Source organism: Neophocaena asiaeorientalis, unplaced genomic scaffold, assembly GCF_003031525.2.
Source record: "Neophocaena asiaeorientalis asiaeorientalis breed wild unplaced genomic scaffold, Neophocaena_asiaeorientalis_V1.1 scaffold221, whole genome shotgun sequence".
NCBI classification, from domain to species: Eukaryota; Metazoa; Chordata; class Mammalia; order Artiodactyla; family Phocoenidae; genus Neophocaena; species Neophocaena asiaeorientalis.
The window spans coordinates 2,333,670-2,350,915 of record NW_020173766.1 but is presented as its reverse complement, the minus strand read 5'-3'; the positions used below and the strand labels follow the sequence as shown (position 1 = coordinate 2,350,915).

Genomic DNA, 17,246 nt, shown 5'->3' with positions numbered 1-17,246 from the left:
TAAAAAAAAAAAAAAAAAAAAAAAAGATGTCAATACCAAGATGACACAGATATTGGAATTAGCTGACAATGATTTTAAAGCAGCCATCATAAAAATCCTTCAACAAGCAATTATGAACACACTAGAAACAAAGGGAAAAAAATAGGAGGTCTCAGTGGAGAAATAGAAGACAGAAAGAAGATCCAAATGGAAATTTTAGAACTGGAAAATACAATAACCAAAATAAAAACTCACTGGATGGGCTCAATAGCAGAATGAATATAAGGGAGGAAAGAATCAGTGAACTTGAAGATAGAACAATAGAAATTACCCAGTCTGAACAGCAGAAAGAAAATAGACTGAAATGAACAGAGCCTGTGGACTAATAAGAAAAGGTACAGTATTTGTGTCATCAGAGTCCCAGAAGGAGAGGAGAAAGAATATAGAGCTAAAAAATTATTCAAGGAAATAATAGTTGGAGAATCCCCAAATTCGGTGAAAGATAATAAACCTACAGATTCAAGAAGCTGAGTGAACTTCAAATTAGATAAACCCAAAGAAATCTATGCCAAAACACATCAGAATCAAACTTTAGAAAACTAAAGACAGGAATAAATTTGAAAGCAGCTAGAGAGAAACAATGCTTTACCTACAGAGGAAAAACAATTTGAATGACACCAGATTTCCTATCCATGAAGGCCAGAAGGAAGTAGCACAGCATTTTTCAATTGCTGAAAGAAAAGAACTGTCAACTCAGAATTCTATACCTAGTGAGAATATCCTTCAGGAATGAAGATACTCTCAGATAAAACAAAACTGAGACTTTGTCACCTGCAGAAGTGATAAAAGAAAGAAATTTGGGGCTTCCCTGGTGGCGCAGTGGTTGAGAGTCCGCCTGCCAATGAAGGGGACGCGGGTTTGTGCCCCGGTCCGGGAAGATCCCACATGCCGTGGAGCGGCTGGGCCCGTGAGCCATGGCCACTGAGCCTGTGCATCCGGAGCCTGTGCTCTGCAACAGGAGAGGCCACAACAGTGAGAGGCCCGCGTACCACAAAAAAAAAAAAAAAAAAAAAAAAGAAAAATTTGGAACACCAAGAATGGAGAAAGCATAACAGTAAACATATGGATAGACATAAAAGTCTATCCTCCTCTTGAGTTTTCTAAAATAGGTTAGATGCTTGAAGCAAAATTATAACATTGTCTTACATGGTTCTTAATGTATATAGAGGAAATATTTAAGACAATTACATTCTAAAGGGGAAGGAAAGGGGCCTAAATGGAAGTTAAACTTCTACACTTTACTCAAACTACTAAAATGTTGACACCAGTAGACCATGATAAGTTACATATATAAATATAATACATAGAGCAACCACTAAAGTAATCTGTACAAAGAGATACACTCAAAAGCTCTATAAATCCATTCAGGTAACCTGCAGGAAGGCAAGAAAAGTGAAACTGAAGAACAGGAAACAGGGAAGAACAGAAAACATTGAATTAAATGGTAGACATAAGCCCTAGTATATGAATAATTACTATAAATATAGATGATCTAAATATACCAAGTGAACTTATTTACAAAGCAGAAGTAAAGTCATGAATGTAGAAAACAAACTTGTGGTTACCAGGGGATAAGCAGGGGGGAGGGATAAATTGGGAGATTGAGACTGATATATACACATTATGGGAAAAGAATCTCAAAAAAAGAGTGTTTATATGTATAACTGATTCACTGTGCTATACACCTGAAACTAACACAACATTGTAAATCAACTATACTCCAATAAAAAAAATTTTTTAAAGCTATTATGCCAAGTTAATTCAATCTAACTAATCTAACTAATTAGAGGGCAGGAAGTTCTTTCAATTATTGTATGTGCTGTCTGAGAAACACACTTGAATATAGCTACAGATTTCATTAATTACAGTTCATTATTTTCCAGATTAGTTACTAAACTCGCATCAGAAGGTCAAAGACAGCAATTTTGTCAGCTGCCACTTCTCTCAGTGCTGTATCTTTTGCATTTCTGGAACTCAGACAGAAATTGATTACAAACAAAAACAAATCTCCATAAAAATGAGAAACATAAGTCTTTATGAATATGTTCAAGCCAAATGATTTTGTAAAGTATAAGAATCTTTGTTTTTAAAGACTTCCTTATAATCTTTATTTTCGGACTTCCCTGGTGGCGCAGTGGTTAAGAATCTGCCTGCCAATGCAGGAGACCCAGGTTCAATCCCTGGTCCGGGAAGATCCCACATGCCACAGATCAACTAAGCCCGTGCGCCACAACTACTGAGCCTGTGCTCTAGAGCCTGCGAGCCACAACTACTGAAGCCCGCATGCCCTAGAGCCTGCGTAGTGCAGCTAGTGGGCCCATGTGCCGCAACTACTGAAGCCTGTGTGCTGTAGGGCCCGTGTGCTGCAACTACTGAAGCCCGCGCGCCTAGAGCCTGTGCTACACAACAAGAGAAGCCACTGCGATGAGAAGCCCGCGCACCGCAACGAAGAGTAGTCCCCACTCACTGCAACTAGAGAAGGCCCGCGCACAGCAACTAAGACCCAATGCAGCCAAAAATAAATAATAATTTTTAAAAAAAGAAAGTAAAAGTATAGTAATATATATACTATGCAAACATGAACCAGAAGAAAGCAGAACTTATATTAATATCAGATAAGTAGACTTCACAGCAAAGAAAATTACCAGAGACAAAGAGGAACATTACATAATAATGAAAGAGTTAATCTACCAAAAAGACACAGAAACCCTAAATATGTATATACCAAACAACAGAGCTTCAAAATACGTAAAGCAAAAACTGATAGAACTGAAAGAAGAAATAGAGAAATCCACAGTTATATTTGCAGACTTCAACACCCCTTTCTCAACAATTGATAGGACAACTAGACAAAAAATTGGGAAGGATACAGTACTTAACATCACCATCGACCAAAAGGATCAAATTGAAATTTATAGGACACTTCACACAACAACAGAGAATACACATTCTTTTCAAGCCCACAAATGTTCACCGAGATAGACTACATGTATCCTGGGATATAAAATAAAACTTAACAAGTTTAAAAGAATTGAAATCAGACAGTGTGTTCTCTAACCACAATGGAATGAAACCAGAAATCAGTAACAGGAAGATAACAGGAAAATCTCCAGACACTTGGAAATCAACCCATTCCTAAATCTAAAAGTCAAAGATAAAGTCTCAATAGAAATTTATTAAAAATGAGCTGTAAAACTGCTTGCCTTGGACTTCCCTGGTGGTGCAGTAGTTAAGAATCCGCCTGCCAATGCAGGGGACACGGGTTCAAGCCCTAGTCTGGGAAGATCCCACATGCCGTGGGGCAACTAAGCCCGTGAGTCACAACTACTGAGCCTGTGCTCTAGAGCCCGCAAACCACAACTACTGAGCCCACGTGTCACAACTGCTGAGCCCACGTGCCACAACTACTGAAGCCCATGCACCTAGAGCCTGTGCTCCACAAGAGAAGTCACTGCAATGAGAAGCCTGTGCACCGTAACGAAGAGTAGCCCCTGCTCGCCACAACTAGAGAAAGCCTGCACACAGCAACAAAGACCCAATGCAGCAAAAAATAATAATTAATTAATTTAAAAAAACAACTGCTTGCCTTGTGGTTTGGATATGAGAATTAAGTAGAAGCACATCTGAGAAGCAGTTTCCTCGGTGCCTGGCACAAGGTAGGGTACTACAGAGTGGTGGCACGTGCTTCCCTTGGTTGTGGTGCTGCTCACCACCCTTCCATTTCTGAAACTCGTCTCCTGAGATCCCTGCCCTGCCTTCCGAGTTCCTAGCCTTATCCTTTGCAGTCTTCTCTTCCTCTCCCTGCTATCTTAAGTGAGATTCATCTCGCTGCTGCCTTACGTGACCTATTTAGATGCCCTTTTCTCGTGCATTATTCACCTGCTTTATAGCCCAAACCCTACCAAAGCTTCAGTACCACCTTCAGGAAAGTGACTCCCAGAGGGTCCTCTATAGCCTGACTTCTTACTTATGCCTTCCAAGGCCTTTGGAAATGCCTTCTGAGGCTAAATCAGGGAGGACCTGGTGTTGCCACTGAGTTTCTCAAATTGGATTCTATATTCCTTCTCTTACTGGGGGCAGCTGCCACCATGATCACTACACTTAGTCTCTGCTCCCACTCTGTCTTGCTTGCATGAAAGTGAGTAGAAACTCTTTTTTCTTTTAATATTTATTTATTTAGCTGTACCAGGTCTTAGTTGCAGCACGTGGGATCTACATTGTGGCATGTGGGATCTAGTTCCTTGACCAGGGATCGAACCCAGACCCCCTGCGGAGCACGGAGTCTTTTTTTTTTTTTTTTTAATTATAATTTTATTTATTTATTTTTGGCTACATTGGGTCTTCATTGCTGCACCCAGGCTTTCTCTAGTTGTGGCAAGCAGGTGCCACTCTGTTGTGGTGCGTGAGCTTCTCATTGCAGTGGCTTCTCTTGTGGAGCACAGGCTCTAGGTGCGTGGGCTTCAGTAGTTGTGGCATGCGGGCTCAGTAGTTGTGGCTCGCGGGCTCCAGAGCACAGGCTCAGTAGTTGTGGTGCACGGGCTTAGTTGCTCCGCAGCATGGCCTCTCCTGTTGTGGAGCACAGGCTCCAGACGCGCAGGCTCAGAGGCCATGGCTCACTGGCCCAGCCGCTCCACGGCATGTGGGATCTTCCCAGACCGGGGCATGAACCCGTGTCCCCTGCATCGGCAGGCGGACTCTCAACCACTGTGCCACCAGGGAAGCCCAGCAGGCGGATTCTTAACCACTGTGCCACCAGGGAAGTCCCAGTAGAAACTTTCTGCAGTGAAAGGAAAGGGTAGTATTCTTCTTCTCTTTTGAACTTCAGGGCTACTTGCTTGACTCTGAACACTTGGCTGCCTGAGGGAGCTACCATTTCACAGTAGGAGTTTCCTCTTCACAGCTCCATTGGAAGCTCCCTGAAAGCTGGGTTGGTGTCTGGTGCTTTTTTATATCCTCCGCAGTCATAGGAACTGGACTTGCACAGCCTGAGAGCTCTGGGAAGTGCAAAAGCATGCGTAGAAAGGGTTGGAACACAAATAGAGATATCAGTTGTTTTCTCTTTAGCTAGAAATAGTTTATGGCTGCAATTTTAGTAATCTTTGTAATGTTATAGATGGATTTAGAAATACTGTTTTTTGACAATGTCTGTTCAAACATAAGGAGAGGAATTTTATAATTCCCATTGTCTCAGTCTTGATTGTTCTCTTTCCACAGCACTCTTGGCCTAGATTGGTGCAGGAAACATGCAGAAACTGAAGTCTAAAGATAATGGAGTAATATTCCAAAGTATAACAGTAACATTTTAAATGATACATCTCTAACCTTGGACTTCAAAAAAGTAGTGGCAAGTGATGCAGCTGATTAGGGCAATCAGAGATTGAATGGCTCTTTTCAAGCAGACAGATGGAAAATAAAATGGGGGAAGAATCTGGCTTAGTACCAGAGAGCAGACATTATTTGTACTCAGTTTAGGAAGGGAGGGTAGGAGTCTGCCACCTTTTATACTAGGAGTATAGGGTGCAGTAGGTGACTTCTCCTGTCAGGCAGATGAAGCATGGCATGGGATAGGACCAGGGAGTTCTGTGGCTGATGGAATATGAGCCAGTGAAACCTATTTAGACATCTCAACTCAGTTGTCTTCTATGTGTTTTCTCCACCCAACTCCCACCCCATCATCAAGAATACTAAAATAGCAAACCTACAGCTAAACATGCCCATAGCCCCTTGCTGTTTTTCATTCTTTCAACCTTTAGGATGTCATTACTGTACTTTAAAAAGAAAAAAAAATCTTTCTATTCTTGAGAGCCCAAGGTAGAAGAAAGTTAAAATTAACTTAGGTACAAAAAACTGCCTACTCACGTAGGAGCCTAAGCAATTAACATTCTCCTGGCTGCATGTCCCTCCCCACACACGCATACACATATCTGAGAAGTACCTGACCATAGCTCTGGTTAACTGTCTCTTGAGTATGAATCCTTGACTTGCTGGGGTCAAGATATCTTTCACATGCCTGCCTTCCATTTTGAGTTTCCTACTTTATCTCTCCATTAATTTAAAACCTACCTCTCCTTCAGGTCCCAGACAAATTTATATTTTTGCAACAAAATTATCCTTGATCACTCCAGGCTATCGTGATCTCTCTCCTCAGAATTCTTGTGGCACTTACTTTGTCCCTGTAGTTCATCTAGCACATTTCATATGCTGTCTTGGACTGTAGTTTTTTATTCCTATAAATTTTGTATTGTCTCCCCATTGAGATTATAAAGTCCTTGAGGGTAAGAACCATCTGATTGTTTTATCTCCCTTTTTTGAAAGTGCATCTTTTCACATTAAACAGTGACTGTGAGCTCACAAATGTTTGATTGGGACATTTTAAATTTTGTATTCTATTTATGACTGACCCATAGGTGGCACCCATTGAGTACTTGATAGCAGGTGACAACATGTGAGACATCTGTCTGGCTCAGGCTACAGATCTTTTTCTCATAGCAATGACTCAGATTGAAATATCATTAAACACTCAGTTGACCCAGAGACCTCCAATGTTTGCTGTGGCATAGTTAATTAAACCATAGATGCTCCCTTATATGGGCATTTACCAGAATTTTCATATCCTTTCTTATAGGACCGTGTGACGTTTAGAAGAATCATAGTGAAAAATAATGCAAAAAAGAGGAAGATGTTTGAATCATTTATTGAATCTGTGCTGCTTCTTAAATCACTAGAGGTAAAGCCTATTTTAATAAGAGTCTGTTTATGGGGATTTAAGCAAAGCTGTTAAAATGATTCTCATTAGATTTTTTAAATCATACTATTCTAGCCCATTTCAATGTTGTATAGATACTATTTGTGACTTTCAATTAAGACGTTTCCTTATAATTTGTATGTTCATTGTTTCAGGTGTCAGAACGAATGAAGATTGTGGATGTAATAGGAGAAAAGGTCTATAAGGATGGAGAGCGCATAATCACTCAGGTGAGTGGGGGCCTTGTGCAGCACCTTTCCCAGAAGCCACCTCCTGAAGGAGTAGTGCATCATTTGTCCTGTCACTTTGGGGAGCTCATGTTGCACGATACGCAGGCACACTTCCTGCAGAGTATTCTAAAGCCCATTGATGTTCAGCTTACTGACTTATGCACATCTCTTGCCTCCATTCACCTTTCCTTGGCTTCTGGTGTTTGTTCTTTTGGATGTCATTTTCTTTTAACCCTGAGTAAGCTTCCTACATCACTGTTAAAACCTGGAGAAGGTCGAAAGGTTGTGTACCTTCTCTCTATGTTTGGCACAAAGTCCCTTTTAGCTAATCTAACACAAACCAGTCTTCAGTGACTGACCAGATTTGTAAGGTATCTTTAGTGTTTCCTTTGTACCTTTTTGTCATGTTATTTTTGGGTACTGTAAGGATCATCACACAGTGGACTGGAACATTATGATGAGTGCTCTGTAATAATTTTCCTAGTCTACTATGTTTCCATTTTTAATTATATATAAAGAGTATTATAGACTTTTCCGAGTCTAAAACTTCTCTGCCAGTGGTTCTGGCAAGAGCACTGGGAAGGGGAATTCCCTGGCAGTCCAGTGGTTAGGACTCCGCGCTTCCACTGCAGGGGGCATGGGTTCGATCCCTGGTCGGGGAACTAAGATCCCACAAGCTGCATGGCGCAGCCAAAAGAATTTTTTTTAATTAAAAAAAAAAAGAGCCACTGAGAAGATGTCTGGTTGGTCTGGGTTGGGGAATGTGTCCATACCTGAACCCAGAGCTGGGGCTAGAAGGAAGACTCAGATTGGTCAAGCCTAAATCCCCAGACCACCCCTGGGCCCTGGAGGTGGAGTTGGCCCAACCAGTACCACAGAGATTAATCAGGCTTATCATAAAAGGAGAGAGAGATGCTCCAGAGAAAAAGGACTAACAAAAAAATGATGTCTACTCTAAGTGGCATCTCTAAATGCCTTTGTTTTCTAGATAGCCCCACTGTTAATAATTCTTTTAATTAGAAATTGGTTTGATTCAGTAAATATTTACTAAGGTAGACAAGTAGGACCAGATATAAGTGCTATAATGAGAGGAAAAAGAATGGCACTGAGGACTTCCCTGGTGGCGCAGTGGTTGAGAATCCACCTGCCAATTCAGGGGACACCAGTTCGAGCCCTGGTCTGGGAAGATCCCACATGCTGTGGAGCAGCTAAGCCCATGTGCCACGACTACTGAACCTGTGCTCTAGAGCCCATGAGCCACAACTACTGAGCCCACAAGCCACTACTACTGAAGCCTGTGTGCCTAGAGCCCATGCACCGCAACAAAGAGTAGCCCCAGCTCGCTGCAACTAGAGAAAGCCCGTGTGCGGCAACGAAGACCCAACACAACCATAAGTAAATAAATAGATAATTAAAAAAAAAAAAGAGTGGCAGTGAGAATATAGAACAGGATGTATTCTATACGGTTTCATGAAGGAAATGCCCTTTGAGCTAAGCTTAAAGAACAAGTGCAGTTCCAGCAGTTGAGGTCAGGGAAGGATCTTTCAGGGCAAGAGAACAATGTGAGCAAAGGCCTGTGGGTGTAAGCTTTGTTCCAGGGCAGGTATCCTAGTATGGTAAGAATGTAGAGCTGAGTTGCAGAAATGGGACATGCTGACTGGCCACATTTGCTTCTGAAGCTGTGGTGCTTTAATTTACTCCCAAAGGACCTCTACTTAATCCTGAAAAGCCCCAGACCTTCAGGAGGTATGTCAAGAGGTATGAAAAACCACAGTGTTTTCTGGGATGTCTGTGTTCTTGAAGATAGGAGTGCTAGGTGGTGATGCAGAATGGACACAAATTAAGATGATAACCACCTTATTATAGACCCCTTTCGGCAGTGTCTCTAGACCAAGGCTTCTCTAAGTGAGGTCCCAGGACTAGCAGCATTAGCATCATATAGGAATGTTAGAAATTCAAGTGCCTGGGCCCCACCCCAGACCTACTGCAGAAACTATGCTTTATGTTGTTTTGTTTGTTTGGTCAACTTTGTTACCCTATATTTTATATACAGTACAATTACCAAGTTTAAGTATACAATTTGAGAGTTTTATAACCATCCCTATAATCATAGTGTACAGCATTTCTGTCATCCCAAAAAGCTCCCTTGTTTGTATTTTAAGTAAATCCCCTCACCCGCTCCCTTGCTCCTGGAAACCGCTGACCTGCTTTCTATCGCTCTAAAAATTCCTTTTCTAGAATTTCATATAAATGAAACCATATAACGTGTAGTTTTTTGTGTCTGACTTGTTTCTCTTAGCATAATGTTTTTGAGATTTATCCATGTTGTTGTATGTATCAGAGGATCATTCCTTTTTATTGCTGTATTGTATTTCTGTATTGCTGTATTGTATTTCATTATACAGATGTACCATAATTCATCTTTCCACTCACCAGTTGAGAGACATTTGGGGTCTTTCCAGTTTGGGGCAATTATGAATAAAGCTGCAATAAGCATTTGCATACAAGTCTTTGTATAGACATATGTTTTTATGGAATTGCTGAGTCATATGGTAAACATAGGTTTAACAAATTGCCAAAATGTTTTTTAAAATGTCTGTACCATTCTGCATTCCCCCAGCAATGTTCAAGAGTTCCAGTTGCTCTGTATCCTCATCAGCACTTAGTATCGAGTCTTTAATGTTAGCCATCCTAGTATGAAGTGGTATCTCATTTTGGTTTTATTTTGCATTTACCTAATGTCTAATGATGGTGAGCATCTTTTCCTGTGATTCCTTGCCATCCATATGTTTTCTTCAGTGAAGTACATCTTTTGCCCTATTTAAAATTAGGTCTTTTGGCTTCTTAATATATTGAGTTGTAAGAATTCTTTATGTACTCTGAGAACAAATCCTTTATCAGGCAAATGATTTGCAAATATTTCTCCCAAAATGTGGCTGTGGCCATGGCTTGTCTCTTCATTTTATTAATAATACCTTTTAAAAAGCAAAAGTTTTTAATTTTGACAAGTCCAATTTGTCATTTTTTTCTCTTGTAATTCACTCTTTTTGTGCCCTATTAAAAAAAAATGTTTGCACAGTTAGTAAGATTTTCTCCTGTTTTACTTCTAGGCAAGCACTGTTCAATAGAAATATTATGTGAGTCACATACAATTTAAAATATTTTAGTAGCCAAATTAAAAAAAAATGAAACAGGTGAACTTAATTTTAATAATATATATTTAGCCTAATATATTACATTTCAACATCTAAGTGATATAAAAATTTAATAATGAGATATTTTACATTTGGGGGATATTCAGTCTTTAAAATTCAATGTGTATTTTACACTTACAGCACCTATAAATCTATACAAGCCATAGTTCAAGTGCCCAGTAGGCCCATGTGACTAGTGGCTACTGTATTGAGCCGTGCAGTTCTAGTTTCATAGTTTTAGATCTTACATTTAGATCTATGATCCATTTTGAATTAATTACATGGTATAAGGTTAGGGTTTTTCATATGGATGTCCAGTTGTTTCAGCACCATTTGTTGAAGAGATTTTCCTATCCCATTGCCTGACACTTGCATTGAAAACCAATTGGCCATATATGTTTGGGTCTATTTCTGGTCTCTTTTTGTTCCTTTGATCAATGTCTGTCTCTCTGTTAATAATACTGCACTGTCTTGATTACAGTAGCCTTACATAGTAAATCTTAAAATCAGATAGTTTAAGCCCTCCAAATTTTTTGTTCTTTTTCTTTTTTTTTTTTAATAAATTTATTTTAGTTATTTATTTTTGGCTGCATTGGGTCTTCGTTGCTGCACGCCAGCTTTCTCTAGTTGCGGCGAGCGGGGGAGCTACTCTTCGTTGTGGTGCGCGGACTGATGCTCTGTGCAGTTACCAGCCGGGGCATATTCATGGAGACAGATGTGAATACTCCATGTTAGGAAGTGAGAGATGTTTGTCAGTCATAGTTGGACTAACATCCCTGGCAATCAGGATCCTCTCGTTTAGTTCTGAATTTGTTAGCCATTTACTGGTTTGTAGGTTTGGAAAATAAATACCAATTCAAGCTCAGGCAATGTGAAAATGATCTATTTCTGTGTCCCTCTTTAATACATATATATGGCTCTGACCTGACCTCCTCTCCCTCTTTAGGGTGAAAAGGCTGATAGTTTTTACATTATAGAGTCCGGCGAAGTGAGCATCTTGATTAAAAGCAAGGTGAGTTTATGTGTGATGGTGTGAGTTATGTCAGGGGAGATCCAGATGCCAGGTATATGCACAGAAAGTAACTGTTTGCTTTAAAAATGTGGAGTGTGTTTAGTGTTTCAGAACCACCATTATGTGAGATATGTGACTGACAATGACCGATGTTTAAGCCCATTCATTGATAAAGATTTAGTATATTTTTTCTTGTTCCTATTGCCTTTACCTCTGTTACATAATTAATGATATGAGAAATATTGGCCTACAAATCAATAAGAAAAAGGATAAGCACCCTAACAGAAAATGGGGCAATTATATAATAAAAAATACATGTGAGTGTTGAATATGAAAAAGCTTCCTTTTTAGAGTACTAGGAAGGGAGGTCTCTAGGACAGTTATTATTATGGCCATTTGATGGATAGGGAGACCTAGAAAACACAGTGACCTATAGATGGGAAGAGTGATTCTTACCATAAATCCATCATCATCAGATTTCCTGTTTCAATTTTTTTAAGAATAAAGAACTTGTTAAAATACTGAGTTACATATAATACTAAATCAGCCTAGTGTAAAACCTTTTATGGAGTATTTTTTGTAAAAGTTAAGCATGGAGAAAGAAAGAAAAATATGATTACTGCCTATAAGATGGCTTGATTCCTAATTAAAAATATATTTTTTTACTTATAGTTTTTAGACTACTGCTATATGTTTGTACATTTCTCATATTCATTGACACCTACTGATCACAGCATAGTGTTGGGTTTGTAGGTCTAGCAGCACTGTGGCACTGGGTTGGGAAAGGGGGAGTTTGTCAGAAATTCAGTCTTGGGCTCTGCCCCAGACCTACTGAATCAGAATCTGCATTGTATCAAAACCCACAGGGGGCTGGTGTTCACAGTACAGTGTGATAAGTGCTACTCTAGAGAAGGGACTAGGTAGACATGAACACGTCTGCAGTCCCAGAGAATACGACAGAAATTGGAAAGAGAGCATTGGCTTGGGAGGGGCAGATCAACTTCAGAGCAGACAGGTCAGGGCAGAAGTGTGAAAGGAGCAAAAGTCAAACCATGTAAGCCAGTGTGGTACTTTTGTTTATTTTTCTAAATTAACCTTCAGGGACTTCCCTGGTGGCGCAGTGGTTAAGAATCTGCTTGCCAGTGCAGGGGACATGGGTTCAATCCCTGCTCCGGGAAGATCCCACATGCCACGGAGCAGCTAAGCCCGTGTGCCACAACTACTGAGCCTGCGTTCTAGAGCCTGCAAACCACAACTACTGGGCCCACACTCTGCAGCTCCTGAAGCCCATGCGCCTAGAGACCGTGGTCTGCAACAAGACAAGCCACCGCAATGAGAAGCCCGCGCACCACAGCAAAGAGTAGCCCCCGCTCGCTGCAACTAGAGAAGCCTGCGCACAGCAACGAAGACCCAACGCAGCCAAAAAATAATAATAATAACAAATTAACCTCTAAAAATTTATTTATCTGCCTGTAACAAAGTCATTCTTAAAGATTTAGACTAATTCTTATTAATGTTATAAGTATTTTTTTACTTAAATTATTGCTTAGCTTAGCAGATGGATTTGTTTAAAAAATATAAGAAACTCTAGATAGTAAATAAAATACAGTACCTTATTTTCAGTAATTTGAAAAGCACAAAGTATAACCTGCTTGATTTCTTAAACCACCAAATTTCAAGGTTGAACATTACTTTTTAAAATATTTAGTTACTTAACTCTTCTAAACAAATATGGTAGGGGGACCACCAACTTAAGATGAAGGTAGTACCTAAAAATAAAATGTGTCGCCATAAAGTATTGTCCGAGAAAAGCATGGCCTCAAGTCAAAAAGAAGTAGCCCTGAATTGTGACTGTTTACCTATGAGAAGCATTGACGTTATTTAGGAAGAATTAGCAAAAGGCCTTGTCTTCTACCCTGTGTCTCAGAGTCAGCATCTACCAAATGGATCGCATTCATATATGTATAATATATAAATATAAAATATATTAAAATATACATCATTATATATTATATTAACGTAATTGTATATACTATATTAATATATACTATAATAATATTATGCATATATATATATATATATATATACACCTTACCTCTTGGTAAAAGCCAACTCATTTGGTTAAACCAGGCCACTGAGATTAGCCCATGCAGTTTACATGGTACAATTAGAGTCTCTGCAACATGAATTTGTAAGTAATTAGTTAAGTGTACTGAAAAGGGAATGTAAGTGTGTGCAACTGGACATGCCTAGTTGTGATTCTGGAATCAGCCCTGGTCATGTTCTCCACCTGCTCTAGACTAAAGCAAACAAGGATGGTGGGAACCAAGAGGTCGAGATTGCCCGCTGCCATGAGGGGCAGTACTTTGGAGAGCTTGCACTGGTCACCAACAAACCCAGAGCTGCTTCGGCTTATGCAGTGGGAGATGTGAAATGCTTAGGTAAGAAAAATTCTATATGCATTAGTGTTGTTTTTTTTTCTAACATGCAGTATTTTTTTCCCATCAGCAAGCCTTGACTTACTCTGTCAGCTCTCACTCACATCTAGGCTTGAACAGTTTGTGTCACCAACCAGAAATGGGTTCATGTGTTCCTTTAGCAAACATTTTTGAGAACTGACAATAGCCTATGAACAGCCATATAGACGCCCTGGCTGTGTGGAAAGAGCAGTGATGGAGACAGGTGTCCAGGGCTGTGTGGGAACAGAGGGAGTGAGTGCTGCTGCGCTCTGCAAAGTGTCAAACTTAGATGACATAGTCCTGCTGTGTTCACATAGAAACATCCCTTCTTTCTCCAAGTGTCCAGTATCCAATAGTCCAGTTCCTACAACATGAATGGATATGTTTAAGAAAAGGTTTGCATGAGGGAAATGACTGAATTATTGGTGTAGAGAACTTATTCTCTCCCTCACCTCTTTTTAACAATGCAGTTATGGATGTACAAGCATTTGAGAGGCTTCTGGGGCCCTGCATGGACATCATGAAGAGGAACATCTCACACTACGAGGAACAGCTGGTGAAGATGTTCGGCTCCAGCATGGATCTAATAGATCCTGGGCAGTAGGTGTGTCACACCCCAGAGCCTTCTCAGTGTGACACCAAAACCTTCCAGTCAGCCACAGAACACAAACAGAAAATGTGACAGAACTGTTCCTGCTGTTGCCGCCACCACTGCCATTGCTATAGCTGTGGGCGTTTAGAAAACTTGGAAGTCAGCACTAAAGGATGGGTAGAGGTTCAACCCACAACTCCACTTTGCTTCTGAAAGCCCATTATTAGGCCACTTGTAATGATTACTCCAACCCAGTTTTCACATCTTTGGTTCAAAATGGCATGTCTCTCCAAAAATTTAAGTGCCTGATACAAAGTCCAAAGTGTAAACATCTTCCTTTCCTCTCTTGCTGCTACTGTTGCTTTTAGAAGTTACCACAGGTTGGCACAAACCTGTTGTATAACTGTAGACACCCTCCCCCAACCTTTTATAGCCTTCCGTTTCCTCATTTGTCCTTTGAGAAAGTCCACAACTGTAGCCTTTGGCTTTACCATCAAAAATGGTGGCAGATGTGATGGAGGTCTGTGGTCCTGTGGCATTGTACTGTCTGCTGACAGTGGCACACATGACAGCTGTCCCCAAACTCTCAGTGATGCTTAGGGAGAGACCCTGCCCAGGGCCTAGCAGGTCAGCACCCCAAAGCACACTGATCAGACATCGGAACCCACGTTAGAGCAGAAAATTTGAGTTTAGCACATTTTACAGGTAGCAGAGAGCCAGGGAAGGTTTTCTGGGTTGGGGGCGGGGGTGTTTTATTTTGTTTTAGTAGATTTTGTTTTGTTTAATCTCTGTGCAGTTTGCGTGAGTGAATTGCTGTCCATTTATAAGGAGCTGAGGTCTGGGAGTGCCATCACTGTATCTGACCTAAATACTTTCCTGGGCAACTCCTGCCCATCTCTTATTACCAGTTGCTCTTACTGATGGCAGTGTGCTGGCAAAGAGAGACCTTTCCCTCTACTCCAGAGTTGTTATGTAGCTTTGCTGTTGAACCATCAATTTTTAAACTCTTTAAAGAAGAAGCAGCTATTTTTTTGAAAAAAAAAAACCCCAACTCTCTATTTAGAGAATTTCCCTGGACATATTCATATATATCAGTTTGTCAGCTGACTCAGGCATTCATCTTAAAGATCAGCTCTTTTTGTTAGTTTTTAAAAATCAGCATCATTTACAATTTCATAGAATTACTGCAAAGACCTTTCTAATTAAGATGTTGGGATGGGCTTCCCTGGTGGCACAGTGGTTGAGAGTCTGCCTGCCAATGCAGGGGACATGGGTTCGTGCCCCGGTCCAGGAAGATCCCACATGCCGCGGAGCGGCTGGGCCCGTGGGCCATGGCCGCTAAGCCTGTGCGTCCGGAGCCTATGCTCCGCAACGGGAAAGGCCACAGCAGTGAGAGGCCCGCGTACCGTGCAAAAAAAAAAAAAAAAAAAAAAAAAAAAGATGTTGGGATATTTAGGGTTCCAGTTGTTAATCCCAGAGGAAAGTAATTTAGCTTGTATTTTAAAACTTTTTAAACCTTTTGATTATATCAGGTGGAATTCTAATGAATTATTGTAATTAACCAGATATCTTTCAGAATGAAATTTTTTTTCTTCAGAATAACCTAGAATCAGATGCTACAAGAGATCCTAAGAACAGTATGAAATTTACCTAAAGATAAATTTGGATGTCATAGCCAAGTTTATATTAAATCAAGAGGCCCTTTCCAATATGAATTTTTTAAACTTGTATATCTCAATAAATCCCTAAGCAATTACATGCTGGAGCTTGAGTCATTCCTGTTGTAGACAGTGATAGAGACCATATGGTCACCTTGCATTGTCCTCCTAAGCCAGGCTGTCTGCTTTTGCCATGAACAGTACGGTCAAGAGATTTTCAGAGTGGTGACCCATCACAACCTTGGTCAGTTCTCCCTTTTTCTTGTGCTCCATGAAGTGAAAGCAGAAGGACTCTTTCAGACTGCCCTAGGTAGCCTGCCTTACAGCTCTCAGAATTGTGAAACATTGTAACTAATACTCCAAAACAGGCAGCTAGCACTGGGAAAGCCTGTGTGGTTTTTCCCACGGTTTTCTGAGGTTCTTATTTTCTGTGGTGTTGCTTTATTATCAAATATAAATTAAGAAAGCAGATATTGCACTTTAGCAGACAAGAACCATACCTGTTTCTTACACAGGTAATAGGTACATTCAACTTCAGGAGTGACACAGAGGTGTAGCGCCCAGACTGTGTAAGGACTCTGTTTAAACACTGAGTGGGTGAACTTCCCTGGTGGTGCAGTGGGTAAGACTCTGCACTCCCAGTGCAGAGGGCCTGGGTTCAATCCCTGGTCAGGGAACTAGATCCCACATGCATGCCACAACTAAGCGTTCGCATGCCACAACTAAGGAGCCTACATGCTGCAACTAAGGAGCTGGCAAGCCACAACTAAGGAGACTGCCTGCCTCAACTAAGACCCAGTGCAACCAAATAAAATAAATGTTTTAAAAATAAAAATAGATAAATGAACAAACACTGAGTGGATGCTCCCTTACACCCCGCATGCCAGCATTAGTTAGGGCCAGCTGTGAACTCCGACCCAGTCACTCCCGCAGGCTGCTAGGGATGGGACTTCTCATCTTGCCCTCTTTCACATCCCAGTTCAATCTTCCCCTTCATAGAAGCCTCTTTGACACCCCCAACTTACTGATGCTTTCGGTTTTACAAAGTAGATTCATCAGGTTTAAGTCTTCCTGCTCTAACTGCGGATTGACATATGGATCATCAGTCCAGACCCTTACTGCATATAGGGCCCCTTGAGGATCTGACTTGAGGAAGGGAGACTTTACAGGGACCAGTGTGAGTGAAAAGGACACAGCCATTACCAAGGTGCCAGGAGTCTGACAGTGTTCCAGTTCTCTTTACAGCATGAGGAATCGAAGGTGGCAGACCAAGTTCAGCTCAGGACTCTGGTGTCCACATTGTGCTGGGCAAGTCCT

General features: G+C 40.8%; 1 protein-coding gene across 1 annotated transcript in view; it reads left to right on the top strand.

Annotated features, from left to right (window-relative positions):
* The window catches only part of LOC112403808 (cAMP-dependent protein kinase type II-alpha regulatory subunit), a 39,394-nt gene extending 23,811 nt beyond the window's left edge, over positions 1 to 15,583 (top strand). The window contains exons 6-10 of the mRNA XM_024751490.1: positions 6,665 to 6,766; positions 6,940 to 7,014; positions 11,155 to 11,220; positions 13,520 to 13,661; positions 14,150 to 15,583. Of these exons, the coding sequence (XP_024607258.1) occupies positions 6,665 to 6,766; positions 6,940 to 7,014; positions 11,155 to 11,220; positions 13,520 to 13,661; positions 14,150 to 14,283 (519 nt within the window). The 3' untranslated portion in view covers positions 14,284 to 15,583. The remainder of the gene's footprint in view (positions 1 to 6,664; positions 6,767 to 6,939; positions 7,015 to 11,154; positions 11,221 to 13,519; positions 13,662 to 14,149) is intronic.
* The last annotated feature ends 1,663 nt before the right edge of the window (positions 15,584 to 17,246 follow it).